Source organism: Argentina silus (genome assembly GCF_951799395.1).
Source record: "Argentina silus genome assembly, chromosome: 1".
Classification (NCBI taxonomy): Eukaryota; Metazoa; Chordata; class Actinopteri; order Argentiniformes; family Argentinidae; genus Argentina; species Argentina silus.
The window spans coordinates 15,685,429-15,707,716 of NC_139655.1; the positions used below are offsets into that span (position 1 = coordinate 15,685,429).

The 22,288-nt window shown below is 40.6% G+C and overlaps 1 protein-coding gene across 1 annotated transcript; it reads left to right on the forward strand.

The window, feature by feature from the left end:
• Positions 1 to 3,060: 3,060 nt before the first annotated feature.
• On the forward strand, positions 3,061 to 21,532 carry LOC310807607 (potassium channel subfamily T member 2-like; the record flags this gene model as incomplete). Its single annotated transcript, XM_083674141.1, has 29 exons — positions 3,061 to 3,149; positions 4,088 to 4,167; positions 4,317 to 4,416; positions 4,654 to 4,698; positions 5,395 to 5,443; positions 5,575 to 5,634; positions 7,863 to 7,937; positions 8,184 to 8,267; positions 8,395 to 8,489; positions 10,092 to 10,272; positions 11,429 to 11,593; positions 11,753 to 11,889; positions 12,142 to 12,205; positions 12,839 to 12,947; positions 13,161 to 13,269; positions 13,514 to 13,663; positions 14,150 to 14,352; positions 14,881 to 15,097; positions 15,250 to 15,355; positions 15,461 to 15,633; positions 15,884 to 15,955; positions 16,255 to 16,389; positions 17,106 to 17,217; positions 17,865 to 17,966; positions 18,769 to 18,852; positions 19,119 to 19,247; positions 20,219 to 20,513; positions 20,708 to 20,792; positions 21,412 to 21,532. The coding sequence occupies 29 exons, from the start codon at positions 3,061 to 3,063 to the stop codon at positions 21,530 to 21,532; spliced, it is 3,426 nt and encodes a 1,141-aa protein (XP_083530267.1).
• Between the last annotated feature and the right edge of the window lie 756 nt (positions 21,533 to 22,288).

Here is a 22,288-nt window from a genome sequence, read left to right on the forward strand (position 1 = left end):
AACCAAATACCATACTTTAATCTTGAAATATAACTGCGGCTTTATTCTCGAAATGTGGACAGAGTTATCATTAGATAGGGTGGCACACAATCCAAAATAAGTGTGAAGATTCTGTACAGGTGTGACTCCAATGGTAGATCAGTATCATTTTAGAAATTATCCATCTATTAATCAATCACTCTTCTGATGCTGGCACATTTGCTTGGTTTATAATGAGTAGTCTATTTATCTTTGGCTTTTATTTATTCTTAATATATTCACTTAAATGTGGGTGTTTTATCACCAGTATGTTTATTATTTGCTCAGCACCCAATGTACGATTAATAGAAGAAAATGAAGGTTGTTTTAACTTGTCAGATGTCCTCAGATGTCAAATGTAAAAGAATCCTTCTTGATTCCCTTTTTGTTCTTGTTTTATAATTGTATTTTTGTGCATAACAACAAACAAGACAGCCACCAGTCACAACACGATCAGACACACAAGCGGACAAAACAAGAACAAAAATGATACAGCCTAATATAAGACAGGGACAGACAAAGTAAACAGAAACTATAACATGGCTCGATAATACACTACAATATAACATACACTCACTCACACCCATTTACACAGTCATCCTCTCCTGCACTTTCTCACTCACACACTCTCTCTCACACACACACACACACACACACACACACACACACACACACACACACACACACACACACACACACACACACACACACACACACACACAAACACAAACACACACACACACACACAATTTGCAGTTTCCCACTCAAATGTTTCCACTGTACTGAGGCCCAACAGTTAAAAGTGCCACCTCTAGATTGCATAAGGAACACATAATGGACTTTACACAAAATATTTTCCAAGGCTAAACATGATTTTCACTACCACTATACTCAACAACACGTCTAGTATACATATCAGGTGAGTTTCAACCATAAGGATGTCATACGAACAGTTATTGACCCTTTACTGTGGCCCAACAGTTAAAAGTGCCTTGTCTAGATTGCATAAGGAACACATAATGGATTTTACACAAAATATTTTCCAAGGCTAAACATGATTTTGACTACCACTATACTCAACAACCATTCTAGTATACATATCGACTGAGTTTCAACCATGAGGGATTTCATACGAACAATTATTGCCACTTTATTGTGTCTCAACAGTTAAAAATGATCCAATCACTTTCCATTCATGTTTTAACTCTCGCTTTTATTTTGAAGCCGCGAAAAGCGAAAAACCGGAAGTCTTAATGGAGCTTTATAGAGCCAGTTGGAGCTCAGAGCACATGATTATGTGTCCTACTACGCAGTGCAAATAGGGCACGTTGAGGTGTATGGCCGCAGAAAATAGCCAACATTTGCTAAGACAAGGCTTTAGACATAAACTCATCTGATCCATATTCCATAAGTGTTGCCTGGTAGAATAGTACCAGTGATGAATTGAAATCTATACAGTCCAGTTTATACAAATATAATAGGCATGTGTAAAATGACATGTAATGGCACCAATTTGTACATTTTAAAGATCAAAATTGTATATACTTTCTGCTGGGTAATTTGTCCTTAATTCAGCAAAAATAAGAGAAAATATTGTGATCCCATCATTTTCCATTTAATGTTTTAACTTGCGCTTTTATTTTGAAGCCGCGAAAACGGCGAAAAGCGAAACCGGAAGTCTTGTTCTGTTTGGAGCTCAGAGAACACAGATGCCTCAGGTCGCGATCACGTGCATATTTTATCTCCGTGCCATATGGATAACTTTCTTCATCAGGGACAAAATAACCGCGAAAGGCTGGGTTTAGTACAGACCAGAACTTGTCCAGAACCTTGTCCTAAAATCGAAAAGTCATTGACAATGGAAAAAAACATTTGAACTCCATTTTAAGCAGTGTTGAACCATTATATACTGTACACAGGCAGTTTCATTCCGTTTTTTTAAAGTCATGATGAGGACAGGCCCCCAAATCAGCTGCTAAATACCACCCTACCTGAAACGTTTTTGGTATGGCATGGATCTAGCAAAAGCCTCCTTATATATTCAATGATAGGGGAACACAGTGACATATAGTCATCTATCCAATGTGTGAGGTGTTTAAATGATATTGAGTCAAAGCTCTTATCGTATACTGTCCCAAAATCAAAGTCAAAAGTAAACATCTCAGTTCATCCATCCTTTTTTTCAGAGCCTATGCCTGTTCAGCCTCATGGAAATGCTTCTGCTTGAATAGTGAGTGTTGATCTCACAAATTATTCAGTTCAGATGTGTCCAAGTTAATAATTGTCTAGAGCAGCAAAACCAAGTGTTTTGAAACATTGCGATAGGTCTTGGTCTAGTTTTCCAAATAATCTTGAGGTCATGTTGGTCAACCTACATTACTAAAGTTTAAGTAACAACATGTGACAGCCCATAGCCTAGCCTGCCACAGTAAATAAGTGAAATGAGTACATTACCCATATGCATGCATTAATAGCTGGCCTATTGGATACCACTTATTTATAAATGTAGGCTGTAGGCCTAGCCTATGCTATGAATCTATCTCCGCCGCAGAAGTTAGGATCGAGGGTATAAACACAGGCTGGGTTACATTCTTAAATTCTAAACTTAAACTTAAGCCTACAACCAAACACAAAGAGAGAACAAAGATAAATTAAATAAACTTCAGCATGTCAATGCTTGCCATATGAGCGCGCTCTGAATCTTTGGATGCTAACTGCGCATCCCAAATGATGACGTAATAGGCTTGGGCATTATACACGAGTCTCAAATGCACGAGTCACGCCCGTCGTGGATGCTGATAATTAGTCCGAGAGAGGGATGAGAATGGTACCTACATTTTGTCTACAAAGAATGAATGTCACGTCTTTCCCAAGATTATGCAGTATTTTATGTAGGTTGGAATTATGCACAGTATTTTCGGCGAAGTCTTTAATCCGTGCGACACTTGTTTGATTAATGTTATCAAAGTTATTATTATTTATTTGGGCTAGTCGTTGACCACATACTTGAAGTGACCGTCTGATGAACAGGTTTGGGGAACTATGGTTGATTTGGAGAGCGAAGTACCCCCTCTTCCCCCCAGGTATAGGTTTAGGGATGTGTTACTCAGAGACCAGAACTTTGACGACAGGTAAGTTTACGGAGTTCACATCAAGACAGGGAGATTAGTGAAACACATAGTAACACTTTACACGAAATCTTTGTACCCTGCATTTGCAAATATTAGATGTGTATTGTCATTATGGATGTTATCTTTAACAAGGTCTGCCTATTAACCACTATTGGCAACACATAGGCCTAATGCCTGCTGTTCTTAATTTATGCTCTACGATTTTATCCTCAAAATGAATAGGTAGACCTTACATGTATTCTGGATAGCTAGATACATTTACACATTATACACAGTTTATATACCGTCCTATTAATGGTTAATTCGTTTAAAAGAAAACACTGTAAAGTAATGTGCAACCCATACTTTCTTGTGGCTAAAGTAATAATAATTGCAACACCAGGTCTTTTTTGACATAGCCCATCTACAGTATGTCCTGCAAAGTGTAGTGATTATGGAAAGAGTGATGACCTGTATAGAGAAATACTGCACATTGTTTTATGTTATGCACCCTAAATGAATGGTAGAGTGGAGTGTTACTGAAGTAGAGTGTTACTGAATGTACAGTATAACTATATTTTATGCTTGACGATAAATACATCATAAAACTGTGGGCCTGATTCACTAAATTTGCACTGTAGTGCAAATTGCATCTGCTTTTTCCAAAGGGAAATACACATTTAAAAATAAAATAAAAAGGTTAAGAGAGGGAAGGATACATTGCAATAAAACACAAATGAAGACAGTTTCATGTTCAGTTCTGTTTTTGGTGTTTTATCTAGTATTGAATAAACAGGTGTAAATTGCTCCTGGTGCAAAACTCTTAGTGAATCAGTATTATATCATGCTAAATGTGCCATAAATAGTGATTATGAGGGAAAATAGCTTCCCCCTCCCTGAAAATAACATGCTTAGTAGATCTTGCTCAACTGACAACTTGTCTTTACTATTTTTCCTAGGGTGCAGGTTGAATTTTATGCCAATGAAAGTACCTTTAAAGAGAGACTGAAGCTGTTTTTCATCACAAACCAAAGATCAAGTAAGTCATATTTTGGAAGTTGTAGTCACCTGTTGTAGTCACCTGATTAACTTAATGGTACAGTAAGATACCAGTTACAGACAGAATGTGTCAAATGCAGTCTTGGTGCAGAAGAAGAACATGACTATGATCGCTTTGTCTTCTCTCAGGCTTGAGAATACGAGTGCTCCACTTCTCTCTGAAGGTTCTGAGCTGTGTCCTATATATGTGCCGAGTGTTGACAGATGACCTTTCAACAGGCCACCGTTGGTATGGATATTCAATATTAGAAAAAAAATTATAATATTTTTTTAGTATTTAACCCCCTATGAGGGTGAGGTGTGTTCACTGTCAGTTTCCTGCCTTTGCCCTTGTGATAAACTATGACCTCAACATGTTTAATATTTAATTATTGTACATATTTTGGTAGACATTTTTTTTCAAGAGACCTTCGGCAAGGTTTTATTATTGTAACTCATGGATTGTTGACCCCTTCTCTCTTTAAAGCTGGGGATGCACAAATCAAACATATGTCTTTTTGATGATTGACTGGTGAGTATTTAATCTATTACATTTACATTTACGGCATTTAGCAGACGCCTTTATCCAAAGCGATTTACAACAAATACATTGGCTTAAGTAAGTGAATCATCTATCCATTAGTCATCATAAGAAAAAGTAACCTATGGTAGGACCAGGGGCCGTTGGCAGTCACAATGCTAGAAGAAGGAAGAATTATTGTTATTATTATTTTTTTACAGGAGAGAAACTTGTACAGGGGGGTAGTGGGGATGAAGAGGTCTTTAGGAGGGACAGTTAAGATGTAGCCTGAAGAGATGGGTCTTCAATCTATGGCGGAAGATAGGTCGTGACTCTGCAGTCATGACAGCAGTGGAGGGGAATTTCTACATGAGTACCTAATAGATTCACCAGCTACCCTTGTGATAAAGCGTGGGGGACACACTCTCAGTATCACTTCTAGACTCATCAGCTGTTTCTACTGCGCACCTCTATGGTTCTATCCTACTGCAGTGTCACAAATTCCACCTTCCTAGTGTCCTAGTTCGTTGAGGGGCTTTGACAAACATGGTTGTAAACCATGTACTGTATTAAAGTGAGATTTTCCCCCAGTATCAAACTTTGTAGATGTTTTCAAATTTCAATTGTGTTTAAATGTCAAGATGATCAATGGAAAAGCGGATGTTATGTGGCATTTGATGAACAAACACAAGCTTTTTTTGCGTGCAGGTCGCCAATTATATGGGTTAAAAGAAGTCTTCTCATATGGGCACTACAGGTGAAATTTCTGAATCCACAACAATCACCAACTACACACAGATTTCCTCATATATCATTGGCCTTTCTTTTTGTCAACCCAACCAAAGTTGGTGAAAATACCTTACCATCCTTCTATTACTTCAATTTCAGGTGTCTGTGGCAGTTTGTTGTCTTCTCGAAACAATTCTGTTGACCTACCTGAGTTACAAGGCAAGTCTCATTCCATTGACTATGTTGTCTCTCAGACATACATGTACAGTATATTCTGTGACAGCGATAGGCATGGTCTCTTTCAACAGATGCTTCTGGCATGAGAGACTACATATGTTATATAAAATATGTGTAATTAAAAAAGTAATGAACAGAGCAGAATAAATGAGTAGTAGTAATGGGGGAGACTGAATTGAGTCGATATAACAGGGGGCAGAATTGAGTCGATATAACAGGGGGCAGAATTGAGTCGATATAACAGCGGGCAGAATTGAGTCGATATAACAGGGGGCAGAATTGAGTCGATATAACAGGGGGCAGAATTGAGTCGATATAACAGGGGGCAGAATTGAGTCGATATAACAGGGGGCAGAATTGAGTCGATATAACGGGGCAGAATTGAGTCGATATAACAGGGGGCAGAATTGAGTCGATATAACAGGGGGCAGACAGTGGAAGCAGATCAAGAGTGTGAGAGAAATTGTAAAACATCCAGTAGCAGAACAGGAGAGGCTATCGTAATGTCAGTGTCAGGAAAACCCCTTATATTGCATATTTCACAATATTCTCATCAAAACTGTATTATGATTGATAAGGATATGAAAAGGCATCCTTGCATTTGTTGTCCCTTAATATTTACTTAGAAGCTCGAAAAAACAGCTAATTTAATACCAACAGATTGTAATCTATCTATTATAGATATATTGTAGAGTGCCCTGCGTAATGGGACAATAATATTTTTTTTCTTTTGGCACTACACTCCAAAGTTTGGATTTTAAATCAAACAATTAAAATGTTTTACATATTGGTTACACCATTCAGAAATTACAACACTTTTTATGCATAGTCCCCCTATTTTAGGGTACCCAAAAGTAATGGGACAATTGGCTTGACAGGTGTTTCCGGTAAATCAAGTGTGTTCCATCACATCATTTGTGCAGGCATAAGAGAGCTGTCAGTGTCAAGTATTGGTGTCAATGAAAGTCAAGGAAGCCATTATTAGGTTGAGAAATCAGAAAAAAAATAAACATAGCAAAAACCTTAGGCTTGCCAAAATCAACAGTTTGGAACATCGTTAAAAAATAAAAAAAACTGGTGAGCTCAGCAATCACAAACAGGCTGGCATAGTGGATGACCGAAGAATGCTCACCATCATTTAGAAAAACCCCAAAAGAACTTTACCACAGACCGGAACACTCTCCAGGAGGTAGGCATACCACCTCATCTGATAAACATGGTGCAGGGGGTGTTAGGTTTGGCCATATATAGCTGCCACCAGAACTTGCTATCTTGTCAGCAGCAGAATGCATTCTGAAGTGTACAGAAACTTGTTGTCTGCTTGAGTGCAAGCAAATGCCTCCAAATTCATTGGATGGCGCTTCATCATACAGTAAGATAATGACTCAAAACATACCGCCATAGCAACTAGGGAGTTTTTCAGGGCCAAAAAGTGGAAAGGTTGAATCAATCTTCAGATTTAAATCCAATTGAACATGCATATAATTTCCTGATGATATGATTTTAGGCAAAAATACCTCAAAACAAAACATCTGGTGGGGTTATTGGGTCGCAGACTTCAGGCAGTTATTGCATGCAAAGGATTGTCGACCAAATACTAAACATGAATGCTTAATTTGAACATTTCATGAATATGTCCCATTACTTTTGGGTACCCTAAAATAGGGGGACTATGCATAAAAAGTGTTATAATTTCTGAATGGTGAAACCAATATGTACACGTACATATGTAATAGTGTGGGGAATGTTTTCTTGCCACACTTTGGGCCTGTTAATACCAATAAATCATTGCTTGAATGCCACAGCCTATTTGAGTGTTGTTGTAGACCATGTGCATCCCTTCATGGCCACAATTTACCCATCTTCTAATGGCTACTTCCAGCATGATAATGCACCATGTCACAAAGCAAAAGTTGTCTCAAACTGGTTTCATGAAAATGACAATGAGTTCAGTGTTCTTCAGTGGGCTTTCCCAGTCGCTGGATCTGAATCCAATAGAACACCTTTGAGATTCACAGCTTGAAAGTGCACCTGAAAAATCTGCAGGAATTGCATAATGCACCATCTTGTGGAATCAATGTCACGAAGAATTGAGGCTGTTTTGAGAACAAAGGGAGGCCCTACCCAGTATTAGTATAGTGTTCCTAATAAAGTGTTTGGTGAGTGTGTATATATACATATATTCTCTATGTTCTCTCTTTTGTCATTAGGGGAACATTTGGGAGCAAATAATTAGGTTGACGTTCTTCCTGGAGATGGTGAACACCGTCCCCTTCCTGCTCACAGTAAGAACACTCTAGCCTGGGCTAGATATACAGACATTATAGTGGTAGCAGCCAGTCATAGTAGTCATAGACAAATGATAAATGTTATCAATGCTACATTTAATTTTGATATTATTGTCAGTGTTGCGTCTGTCAAACTCATTTGAGGCAGACTGGAGTAGTTTTTTTACTCTGAGGCAGGTGGCATGACAACAGGCACTGGGCTGATGGGGATAGGGTGATTTGGTGATTTCTGTGCTATTTCAGATCATATGGCGGCCTTTACGAAATCTCTTCATTCCGGTGTTTCTGAACTGTTGGCTGGCCAAGTATGCCTTGGAGAACATGATTGTGAGTGTTAGGATTTAGTTTTTGGTGCTTCCCCTCGCAATGTCACTGCATGCAAGAGAGTAAGCCTTTATTTTAGGTGCCCTAACCCCTGTATTTACTTGCCCCCCCCCCCTCCCCCTCCCCACAGAATGATTTGCATCGTGCCATACAGCGAACACAGTCAGCCATGTTCAACCAGGGTCTCATCCTAATCTCCACCCTCTTCTGCCTCATATTCACCTGGTGAGTGTGTGCGTGTGCGTGTGCGTGTGCGTGTGCGTGTGCGTGTGCGTGTGTTTGTGCGTGTGCGTGTGTGTGTGTGTGCGTGTGTGCGTATGTGTGTGTGTGTGTGTGTGTGTGTGTGTGTGTGTGTGTGTGTGTGTGTGTGTGTAAGTGAGACTATCTCTCGTTCCCTAGGCCTGTATGGGGCCAGCCCAGATTGAATTGCTGGTAATAATCTGTGGTTTCCACCTTAGAGCTTGAAGCACTCAGTCACTGTCTGATAATGCTCCTCCACTGACATCATGTTTGTGGGTCACTGATTCTACAGCTCAGAGACCTGTAACCCCAAACTCACTCTGTGCGGATGGAATTATATAGTCAATTATCTCAGAAGTATTCCCTCAATACCACACTTTCCTGCCACAAGGCCATCTCTGTAATGTGCTATGCCACGAAAGGTAATGGCTCCAGTTAGATCCTGAAAAACAGACTCGCTCTTAATGTGTTGATGAAAGAAGCTTTCACAGTTTTTTAATGAAGATGGGACGTTCTGCCTTGCAGTTCTGCCTTGCAGTTAATATAGTGCTTCAGTAGAATGATTGTAAATTTAATATGAACTCCAAAAATATTATTTCAATGTTGCTATTAGGTTGATTTGTGCCTTTTTGTCACTAAACAGAATTGGCTTGTTTTTGGCAGATAGGTCAGATGTTTGTGACCTGGCAGGGCAGAAACTGAAGGCACCTATTGCTCTAAGTGGCTCATAGACGTGTATGTCTATGCTGTATTTGCACATGTAGACAATGTTCCGGCTACTATCAGTGAGTGATTGTAAAAGCAACGCTAACAGCTCCTCTGAGTGTCTGGTGGGTTGACTCATCCATGCTGATTGCCATTGGCTAATGGTTCATAAGTGATCTCAGTCCTGCCTTTTGCCCTGCCAGTAATGTTTGTGTGTGTCTGATTGTAGTGTTTGTCTGTTACTGATGAGTCGTAAAGTGATGTTACTGGTGGAGGCTAATGGTCAGAGTAAACAGACAGACAGACAGACAGACAGACAGACATGCACGCGCACACACCCACCCACACACACATACACAGACATAAGAATATTCCTGTAAACTTGTGTTTGTCCTGGCTGATATGTAAATAAAGGTTTAAATAAAGGAATGGCAACATGTTCTCCCATTGTAATCATAAAGTCACAAAAGAGAGGACATGTATTTGTAAGCCAAGTCTTTCAAATCTATTTACCAGACTAGAGGGACTAAAGGTGATTCCACTGAAAATGTAAATAAAAGACCAGCCACAATATTAAAACCAGAACATAAAAGCAAACAACATTAGATTTACAATAAAATATTTCCATGATATCAATAACCTTTCGGTCAAATATACTTTGTACTCGATAAGATACATTTGAGGACATGCTCTTTACGTAAAACACTAATGAATTACGTCACAATTGGAGATCACTGAAAGAGATAAAGGAGATGGCTTGATACGTATTGTTGTGCGCCTGTGCATTTGTAAGTGCGCAATTGGACATCTTGTAAGTTTACACAATCTTTTTATTGTGATGCCCCATGTGTTATTGTTATTGCCTCCCCTGTGTTGTGACAGTATCTGTGGGATCCAGCACCTGGAGCGGACAGGGAAGCAGCTGACTTTGTTTGACTCCCTGTACTTCTGCATTGTCACCTTCTCCACCGTGGGCTTCGGTGACGTCTTGCCCAGTGTGTGGCCCTCCAAGCTGCTGGTGGTGGTCATGATCTCTGTGGCGCTGGTGGTGCTGCCCATCCAAGTGAGAGCACACATAATTGGAGCATGGTGCTTCTAACTCCAGAGTTGTGGGTTTGTGTCCTGTATGGGTCATACGGTATATAGCTAGTGAACATACTGTGTTGTTTATAGAATGTCTCTTCTTCTATAGGTCCAGTATCTAACATTCAAGCTTTCTAAAAGCTTCCTAATGGTTGTAATGATTAATCGGTAGCGATCAGGGAATGAGATCCATTGAAAAAAAATAATCATTTACGAACGCTGTTTTGATAAAAATAAAAAAAAACGCTTTCTAAAATGGAGTGTCCTACCTGACACTTGGTTTGAATACAAACATGTTGTTATTGTATTTACATTTACATTTATGCCATTTAGCAGACGCTTTTTGTAGAGGAACTGTACAGAGGGGTAGTGGGGGGTGAGGAGGTCTTTAGGAGGGACAGTCAAGATGTAGCCTGAAGAGATTGGTCTTCAGTCTACAGCAGAAGATAGGTAACCAGGGGTGTTCACGGACTCAACGATTTTCGCCTTTCTGTCTCCGGTAACTGCCTCTTTGAATTTGCGGGCATGCAAAAACACAACAGCTAATGTCCAACACTGCCAAGTCCATTTCAGGGGGGTTTATATTATTACTTCCAACTGAATTTCGCCACGGTGGCCAGAGGTGGTAGAACTTATGCCCTGCTCCTTTAAGATAAAAGCATCTGTTACCGTAAATGACCTTGTACTGTACAGCATATCACATTACATATTTTCGGTAACAGGAAGTCAGCCCAATGACACAAATGCATTGTAATCATATTAGACACATTATAAGGCAATTGGTTTGGTTGGCCTAGAGCAGACAAACCCTCATGTTCTCTCTCTTCCTCTACACTGGAAAGCCAATTATAATGGGATGATTTAGTTAGATTTGACCACATTTCCCATGATTTGATAAACAATATTTGCTTTCTCCTAGAAAATGTGTTGGACAGTTGTACTAGGTGTACTGTACTGTTAGTAAATAGCCATAGCAGTAGACTTAATAACACCTTTGGCAGAGCCAGTAAGGTTTGGTGGTTCTGGCTGTGATTGGTCAGTTTGAGCAGCTGGCCTACCTGTGCTTGGTCAGTTTGAGCAGCTGGCCTACCTGTGCTTGGTCAGTTTGAGCAGCTGGCCTACCTGTGCTTGGTCAGTTTGAGCAGCTGGCCTACCTGTGGATGGAGAGGCAGAAGTCAGGGGGGAACTACAGCAGACAACGGGCGGAGACAGAGAAACATGTGGCCCTGTGTGTCAGCTCCCTCAAGATAGACGTACTCATGGACTTCCTCAATGAGTTCTACGCACACTCCAAGCTACAGGTGAGCCTCAGTGTGTGTGTGTATGTGTGTGCACAGTATTCCTGTGTGTGCGTGCTTGTGCAGGGTCTAATGCCATATGATCATGCTAGCTCCATCAGCTAGATCCCCAACCACCTCATCTGTCCTGGCTCCTGTTCCTCTGTATTCTCTGTGCTCCAGGATTACTACGTCCTCATCCTGTGTCCGACAGAGATGGACGTCCAGGTGCGCAGGGTCCTCCAGATCCCAATGTGGGCCCAGAGGGTCATCTACCTCCAGGGGTCAGTCCTGAAGGACCAGGATCTGATACGGGCCAAGTGAGTCAACGCCTCTTCCTCCCATTTTCTCCCCATCAAGTACACTAATGTGAGAGAGCTGTAATGGTGACAGGAAATAGCGGATAGCCATCCACCATATTGCTTTTTTCTGTTGCCATGGTTTATGGTGGATATAGCAGAAGGAGATGAGCAGAGGAAGCCACTTTATACTATTGAGATGTAGCTAAGGGTTACTGTTACCTATGTTAGTTATTAGTACAGCTGGCTGCTTTGTGTTTCGTTCTCCTGCAGACTGGACAATGCAGAGGCCTGTTTCATCCTGAGCAGTCGCTGTGAAGTGGACCGCACAGCTGCAGTACGTCACCTATAATACATTTACCTCTAAAAAACCCTCCTTTAATTGATTCAACATTGATTCTGAACATTTTAAACATACCTTATCTTGCATTTTAAATGTCACTATCACTAAAACAACTTCTGCAATGACATTTACATTGTGCTTCCAGGCTCAATTCCAAAACATTCCAGTAAGTTCAGGAAATGAATAGCAAATCCATGTTTACTTCAACTGACTGCAATCGAATTGGAATTGGCGCAACTCTGGAGTGACCTGACTGATAATAGAATGACAGGACTATATATTAGTCGAGCGCTGTCAGTGGCGCTTAGGTGGTGTGTCTGAACTTCTCACACGTGAGCACAGACAAGACAGCGCTGTTGTATTTTCAACCTGCTACCAATGCCACAAATTGCCAATATGCCTTGCGTCCGTTTTGCGTTGACTGAAAATAGAGCCCCTAAAGGTGGTCTGCTCCGCCTGTCTGTTTGTATACCTTCTGCTGAAGGGGGTAGAATGATCCTTGATATAAACATAATCAGGACCCACTTAAATGTGTGTTTGGATCCACATTATCAAACTCTGTCAAAATTATACCTGTCTGCTACAGCACATGTAGGCCTACAGTATGTTTTTTCTTCTGCATTGTAGGACCATCAGACAATTTTGCGAGCTTGGGCTGTAAAGGACTTCGCTCCAAAGTGCCCTCTTTACGTCCAGATTCTGAAGCCCGAGAATACATTCCATGTCAAATTTGCAGGTAAAAGGTCCATTAATTATACTTATTAATTGTTGTAATACAGTTGATTGGATACATTTGAATTACACTCGGAGGTCCATATCTTTCTGGAGTACTACTCTTCTATTGGTTAACAACGTTTATTTATTTTCAACTTTGATTGGTCCACGTTAGCCACATTAATCTAAAGGTGAGGGAAGCCCTTTCTAAAACATTGTGGCTCTTGTCCTGTAGATCATGTGGTTTGTGAGGAGGAATTCAAGTATGCAATGCTGGCCCTGAACTGCATCTGTCCAGCCACCTCCACCTTTATCACCCTACTGGTCCACACTTCTGATGGCCTGTAAGTACAGTTCAGATCCTACTGTTCAATACCTACACATATACGCTCAGGACACTGAATTACTCTACACCCTTAACTTGAGGTCCACACATTGTTTTATCAGTGGTTTATACTCCACGGGATCTGTAATCATAGAGAATCTGAGTCATGGAGAAATGCCACATACCCTCAGATGTTACCTATGTATTCATCTGCAGGGGCAGCCCAGATAGAGTCCAACCCCATGTTTCTGTATGTGTTTCAGGGAGGGGCAGCAGTCTCCAGAGCAGTGGCAAAGGACGTATGGAAAGTGCTCTGGAAACGAGGTGTACAACATTGCCATGAGAGACAGTGTCTTCTTCTCGGAATATGTGGGGAAAAGCTTCACCTATGCCTCCTTCCATGCACACAAGAAGTAAGCTGCACAAAAATTTACATTTATGGCATTTAGCAGACGCCTTTATCCAAAGCGACTTACAACAATACATTTGTTTAAGTAAGTGAATCATCTATCCAACAGTCATCATAAGACAATGTAATCAATGCTCACACCAGGGGTCATCGTAATGCCAGTAGGCAATTTTTTTTTTTTTGTGTCTGCAAGGTTCCAAGAATTATTTTTATCTAAAAGTCTTACCTATCAAATGGCTTTATTTTTATACAACACTGGTGTGATTGCGAGATCATCGTCATTTGAGTTGTATCCATGCTGCATAAAGCTGAATATGGCAATGCGACAAGATACCTACTTATAATGAATGTCAACATCCCAGGCCAAATCATGACCAGAGACCCTGGATTTGTGTATTTCACACATATCTCCCATTGATTTCAATGCATGATTTACCCAAATGTTACACCTGCAGAAGTGAGGATTGGACCTTTGATGCTTTGTCCTCAGGTATGGAGTGTGTCTGATGGGCGTGTGCAAGAAAGACAGTAAGGGCATCCTCCTGAACCCTGGGCCTCAGTTCAGAATGAGCCCCAACGACACCTGTTTCTACATCAACACCACCAAGGAGGAGAACTCCACCTTTAAGACCCAGAGGGTGAAGAGGAGCAACCGGCCAAGGCTACCTGTTCACAGCGTTATTGCCAGCATGGGTTAGACCTTAGAAATATAAGAAAACTATACAGTGTTGTTTTAGTGGGTCAGACATCAACTGTTCTGCATGATGATGATGATTAATTTGTTAATATATTACAACTTTGTATATGTGTCTTTTGTCAATGTATCAGATATATTCAACACAACACATGTTGTATAGTATGACACTTACAGAGACACCATTCATACCCCATTCTGTCTTAAATGGTTTATGTTACAATGATGGCAACCTGCATTGCTGTGTTCCTCATTATTTTCAGAGATCTTATAAATTAATTGACAGTATGTTTGACAGCTACAGTAGGCCTATTACAGTAGGGCTGGTATGTTTGACAGGTACAGTAGGCCTATTACAGTAGGGCTAGTATGTTTGACAGGTACGGTAGCCCTATTACTGTAAGCCCAATCACTGTAACAGTGCAGTGGTTATGCCATTGGGTGCTTAAATGAAATGAAATGAAGGCCTTAACATACAATACACTATATGTTAACATTATACATTGCATGCTCCATTTACACTTCAGGCACTGTGGCTATAGACCTCCAGGACACAGGCTGCAGGCCCAGTTGTGGACCAACTCTCTGTCTCCCCCCTGAGGACAGGAAGGGAAGTAGCAGGAGGCCCAGCATTGGCCCTGTGCTTGAGGTGCCCGACCCTTCCTTTCTGCAAGCAGGTGACCCCTACAGCGACCTATCAGAGGACGAGACTATGCACTCTAATGAGGACCTAGCAACTGAGGGGTGTGTTTTTTGTTTTGTTTTATCCATTCACATCATTGGGAGCTTTTCATGGTTTCAGCTGATTTGTGACTCATTTTGTCTGTTGATATGAGGTAATATTGGAGACTTGTGTAAACTTATGATTTGTGAATTGAGTGTTTCTTCATTTCAAGCTTTGTCAAAGGATATCCTCCAAATCTGCCCTACATTGGCAGTTCTCCCACACTGTGCCATATCATGAAGGAGAAAGTGCCAAACTGTTGTCTGAGGCTGGAGAGGGTAAATGCAAGTCACTTATCCAATAAATGCAGTATAGATTATTCTAAATCATCATGAACATTGCCTTTCATACAGTACTGTGTATGGTCTTTACTTTGGTCACAGGTTTGCCAGCATAACTACTGTGTGGATGCAACAGCATACAACTTTAAAAACAAGCTGATCATCGTCTCAGCTGAGACAGCGGGGAACGGACTGTATAACTTCATTGTCCCTCTCAGATCTTCCTACAGACCAAAGAGAGAGCTGAACCCTATCGTGCTGCTCCTAGATAACCAGTAAGGACACCATATTTCTATCTCTTTTATAGTAGCAATATAGTACATTCCCTTTTTCTCTTTTTGGGGTATATCTTCAATGATAGATAAGGTTCAAGTTGGAGATCGATTATCTACATGTTTAGAAGTTACAAAACATTAACGTCAATGAAGAGAAACAATGGCTATTGCTTACATCTATGTGGCCTTTTCTCTTATAAGTGACTGTTTTAGGGATGTCTTGTAATGGGTGTGTTGTATGTCTCTCCAGACCTGATACACAGTTTCTGGAGGCCATCTGCTGGTTCCCCATGGTGTACTACATGGTGGGCTCGATCGACAAGTACGTGAAGCATGATATATCACTACTAATCTTATAGACCACCAATTGTTGTGTGAATACGCTGCATATTTTTTTATGCATTAACTCTTCCAGAACAAGCCTCGCTATGAATAATACATCTCAAGGGAAATGGAAGGAACCTCCTAAGATATTTCTCATGAATCCTGTCACCAAAGTCATCCTACCAGACAGCTTCTGACTGTGATACTATCGGTTAAGCCTCTCTCTTTCCAAGCGACTCATGCTAAGATAGATACTGTAGCTCCTATTGTTCTCTCTCTTTCTCTCTCTTCCCCTAGCCTGGATGACGTCCTGAGGTGCGGGGTGTCCTTCGCTGCCAACATGGTGGTGGTGGACAAGGAGAGCACCATGAGTGCTGAGGAGGACTACATGGCTGATGCCAAAACCATAGTCAACGTACAGACACTGTTCAGGTACCCCAAACCACTGTCACCATTGTTATACATTTATACATGGGTGAAGATATGGGTGAAGCCATTGTATACTGTAGTTCTGCACAATATGCCATATACATAACATTCGCATACGCTTCATATTTGATTAAATTATTGATGTGAATTTGTTAGCAGCATTGTGTTGGCACCAAAAGAGATATCTACAGACATATGTTTTAATATATTTTGCCAAACCGCCATCTATAAAATACAGAGATTATGCTCAAACAAGTCATTAGGGGCTGGGGAATTTGTTATATTCACTAGGTTGTGTAAAATAGACAGAGAAGAGGCACATACTGCAGAGCTTGTTTCCTTGGCAACCTTGTCACAGTGCATCAGTGAATCAGTTCAGGTTTCTGACGAAAATTGCTCATGTTCTCGTCTTCCTTTTGTTGAGAGAAAAGCAGAAAAGAATGCTGATGTTTTGTGAAAATTCTTTATACATCCATTGACTATGGGCCTATATTGAAGATGTTTTTAAATAACAGATTTTGTGTTCAAGGTTCAGAATTTACCCACTGTTACTGTAACATATTTGTAAAACAGTTATAGTCAAAACCTAATTGTTTTAGTTGTAAAGACATTTTGTGATAGATTGTTGTTGTCCCAAAACAAAACATTTTTACAATATCTTCTGTTGTGGTTTTCTGATTTGTGTTAGTTTTCTCATCTACAATGTGTTTCTCACCCAGGTTATTCTCCAGTCTCAGTATCGTCACAGAGCTGACCCACCCTGCCAACATGAGGTTCATGCTGTTCAGAGCAAAAGACTCTTACTCTCTGCTCCTCTCCAAACTGGAGAAGGTAATACACCTGAATGTATACCTATTAGTCAAATCTTTCATTTTCTTTCCTCCGACAACTACATTATTATACTGCATTGCCTATTGTTGTCTATAGTTCTATAAACACACAGATTTACATTGCTTATTGTTGTCTATAGTTCTATAAACACACAGATTTACATTGCTTATTGTTGTCTATAGTTCTATAAACACACAGATTTACATTGCCTATTGTTGTCTATAGTTCTATAAACACACAGATTTACATTGCTTATTGTTGTCTATAGTTTTTCATTTAATCTGCAGTAGTAAAGGATGTACTGCCTGTGCATAACATCAGTGGAGTAGTCTTCTAAGCTAAGGAACAGATGGTTTTGCATATGCAAAGCCTGGAAACTACAGACGGTTAGATCACATCTCTGCCCCTCTCTCAAACAGTGCCAGCTGTGGACCTTTTTCCACAGAGAAAGGTGTATTAATAGATACATGTATCATGTAATATTTGCAGAGGGACTATGGTAGCATTATGTCATTATTGATATCACTGCATTCCAGTTAAACCTTCCACTCGTACCACTATTAACCACCAGGGGGCCCTCTCTTACACATATCTTGCTTGCTGTTGATGTCGTATTTTTATCTGTCTCTCTGTGTCTATGGGAGCAGAAAGAGCGGGAGAAAGGCTCCAATCTGGCCTTTATGTTCCGACTGCCGTTTGCTGCTGGGAGGGTCTTCAGTATTGGGATGCTGGACACTCTCCTCTACCAGGTAACCAGGAACCACCTGTATGTAGGTCTACAGCAGCAGAGAGTATTGGCATGTTACTGTTGATCTATCAAAGCTTAGCTCTGTATGTTCTCTTGAGGCTATCCCTATTTCCTGTTGGGGGTCATCAAATATAAGCAATACCTATAACCTTGAGGCATGCAGTGAATATCTGCAGTGAATATACTGTATTAAGGGCTTACAGGGATGTTCAAGTCTATTTACGTCTTATAGTTGTTTTGCACTTGGATTTGATATAGTCACCTACCTCAAGTAGTTTTTATGTGTGTATCTCGCTTCTTTCGATGTTCAGATACAGCTTTTGGTCAGCTTGCGTTGCCCATTGAAGCCCATTCATTCTGTAAAGACTTGAAGAAAAAACACTCAAATCAAGGATATGTTACACCAATGTTGCTTCTGAGTAACCGTTTTTAACCTAATTTATTGCAAGAAGTTCAGATCCAAAAGGCATGGACTTTTTTTTAATATGGTGATTCTGACAGAAAAACTGTCTGGGGTGGTGCACTACTTTGAATACTAGTGCTAGACAACTATAAGATGTAAATAGAGTGGGACATCATTTTAATTGCATGCTGATTAGATAAATCAGGTGTGTTTGTACTGGGTCAGAACAAAGGCCTGCACACCCTGGGGGTGCCTAGGTTCAGGATTTAAAAATACTGGTCTAGAATATAAACTGAATATGACTGTGTTGCTGTGACTGTCCACATGAACACTGTTTGACATCATGTGCTTATCTTGTCATGTGCTCTTCCTGCGTTTATTACCTGGCCTGCTGTTTCAGGCGTTTGTCAAAGACTACATGATCTCCATCACCAGGCTGCTGCTGGGGCTGGACACCACCCCCGGCTCTGGCTTCCTCTGCGCTGTGAGTGAGACAGGGTGCATCCATCTCAATAGTCTGAGTTGGCTCCCTCTGCTCCTCTAAAGGGAGTGATAACCCCAAGGAAGGAAATAAGGAATGAAGAAGGGAGGGATACATAGAGGGAAGAAGGGACAAAACAAAGGAAACAAGAATCGACAAATAGAGGGAAGGAAGGAGGGAGGGAGGGAGAAAAGAAGGGAGAAAGGATGCATTTCTAACTTATATGAACAGGGCCTGTTCTGCTTTATCGCCAATGCGCTCCCCTTTAGATGCAAATCTCTGAGGAGGACCTATGGATAAAGACCTATGGAAGGCTCTATCAAAAACTTTGTTCTACTGCCGGAGACATTCCCATTGGAATCTACAAGACGGAGCCCCAGCCAACGGAGTCCTTAGAGGTGCCCACTCAACCAGGCTTGTGCTTTATACACATTTTTTCACCTGTGAAATCAAATACCAGCTTAGAAGTTCTCCATGCCTTGCTGGTCATTTTAATGTTTCTGTTTTTGCTGTTTGACATCATTGGTGGATTATTTTAGCATTTAACAATTTAGTAACATTGATATGATTTATCTCTTTCCTTTTGTCATTCCCAATAATAAGCAATATGAGCCGTCATCACAAGTAAGTTCATTATTGTCTGCTGTATGTGTGATTCTGTAATTCATGAAAACAAATGAATATTTATTTTGCCTGATCTGATTTTGGTCTTGTGTAGTCCTGCCAAATAGCACAACATTTTTTCTTTGCTGTGATCAGACTTGGTTAAATTGGGCTTGATATGTTGTGCTGAGGCTTGACATTGGTAGTGGTATTAAGACATGTCCAGTGGTGCACATCATCTGGTGTGTTCTTCATCACTTTATCACATTGTGACTTTTTTCAGTCTAGTAAATACACTTGATTATTTATTGGATTTAAAAGGGGAAATATGGGATTGGTTTATCCATTCATTTTTGGACTTTTAAATTAATAATACAGGATATAGCCATTGATTCTTGAAGAATATAACTTATTAATGCCTCATGAGCTTAGACCAACAGTTGTACCCCATCAGAACCCAAAATATAAGCTTCTTTTACTCCATTGTTTGTAAACAATTGAATCATAAACAAATACTGTATAGCTTCAAAGCATAGTTAAAACAATCATTTTGATGTCATGAATTGTCAGTCCTTGCATCTATAGCTCTGTCTATGAATTTGAAACATGTCTCCAGCCCAATCCCTCAGCTATTCAACAAAAAACGTGGCGGGGTGATCACTTTGTTGTTGTTTGAATCCCAGATTACCCCTTTAACATTCCTGTTTAGTTCTAGTGTACTTGATCTGCGTCATTAGATTTTTCTTTATCATGTTATTGCATCCAGTCCCAGCTCTCAGTGAGTGTTGAGGACCTGGACGATCCCAAGGAGCAGAGAGAGCCCCTCCATTTGGCCAGGAGGGTTCATCGTAGCTCCACCTCCAGTGACCCGTTGGATAGCAGTAAGCTGAGGAGGAAGAGTGTACAGTGGGTGCAGAGGCTGAGTCGAAGGGGGCCGCGGCAGACCCACAGGGGGGCCCAGAGGGGGGGTCTGGGTCTCGCCCGTCTCTCAGAGAGACAGGAGCTGGCTCAATTGGTCGACAACAGGATGAACAGCCTGGGCCTCTGTCCTGCAATGCACGGTGAGCTGCAACACTGACTACACAATGGGACTTGACTTTATAATGAAAAGTCTGATTATTGTGTGTATATTATAGTAGTTCATTTGCATTCACAAGACAGGATTGGCAGTCTTGAACACAAACTAACAGTAAGTGAATAGCAGGGTGTTTCCATCCTGAACGACATGATCATTAATGTATGCTTCCTGTCATAGATGAAAGAAATGAAAGCCAGAGCACTTACTCCTACGTGCTGATCAACCCACCCCCTGACACCAGGCTGGAGCTGAATGACATCGTGTAAGTATGGCTGAATGGCAGTGTAACATCCGCACTGGCCGAGTGTGTGAACCAACAAGCATGCAAGGTTGGAGTGTAGTGTCTCAAATAGAACCAGATTCTATTGGAAACGTGGGGGAAAACAGGTGCTCGCAGACACGTGCAATTGGATTATGTGGATGACATAACAAGGCCAATATGGGTTCCGTGAAAGTATGGCTGAATGACATACAGTAGTGTACGTATGGCTGAATGACATACAGTAGTGTAAGTATGGCTGAATGACATACAGTAGTGTAAGTATGGCTGAATGACATACAGTAGTGTAAGTATGGCTGAATGACATACAGTAGTGTACGTATGGCTGAATGACATACAGTAGTGTACGTATGGCTGAATGACATACAGTAGTGTACGTATGGCTGAATGACATACAGTAGTGTACGTATGGTAGTAACTTCCTTGTGAGGATGTTACCAATTTAAACAACCATTCATATTTTATTTTTTAAGGAATGGGAATTCCCATTTCTCTTTGAAATTATTTTTAATTAAAGAGAAAGTAAGGGGGAGAAATGAAACGGGAGAGAGTTGCGTGTGGATTCAATCCCTGCATGCTTACATGTGCTTCTGTCTTTCAGGTATATCATCCGGTCAGATCCGCTGGGATTTGTCCCCAAAGACTGTGACAGCAGAGACAGCAGTGTGAACAGCAGTAGCACATGTCTGGGGGAGCAAACTAAGATGGACGCTCCTTTCTGATTTATTCCCTCACACACTATCATGGAGAATGGTTAGTTGCAAAATTATGTTATATGCAACAATTATCGTATCACATTGCATTGCACAAAGCATGGGATTGGGCAATGAACATCATGTTAGTACTACAATAACTACTGAAAACTGTGTCTAGTATTCAATGTACACTGATGTATGGCTTAAGCAGTGTTTTTCAGTGTGTCTCTATTGCAGATGTGTTTGCATGTTTGAACGGGGAATGCAATGTAAACTCATAAACTTATCTCTCTGTCCTGATATGTCCCTCATAATATCATGTATTCATTTGTTCATATATCCAATATGTTTAACACATTGCACTAACAAATTGATACTGTCATTATTTGTATTGTCTAGGTGTAATGTTTTGTATCATTGTCTTTTCAATACCTCAAGGATATATTGCTGCTACCCTTCAAGTAAATAAAAGACTCACAGTAAAGTAAAGAGCACTCTGTTTTTCAAGTGGGACTAAAATTAATTAAATGTATCATCATCTAATATTCATGTGTAATTTGATGAATTACCTCCAGGCTCTGAAATAGTTTTACCCCTTGATACTGTTGACAGTCTATCCCCCTGGTTTCATTAGCTTGTTAATGATGATGATAGGGTAGTAATGTTTACTGTATACTGCAACAGAAATGTAATGAAGTGTTTTGTAGTGGTGCATGGGTCAACTGTTTGTCCTCACATGGCCACTCGCAATTGCTAATAACCGGTCTGCAACCGTCCTGTGTG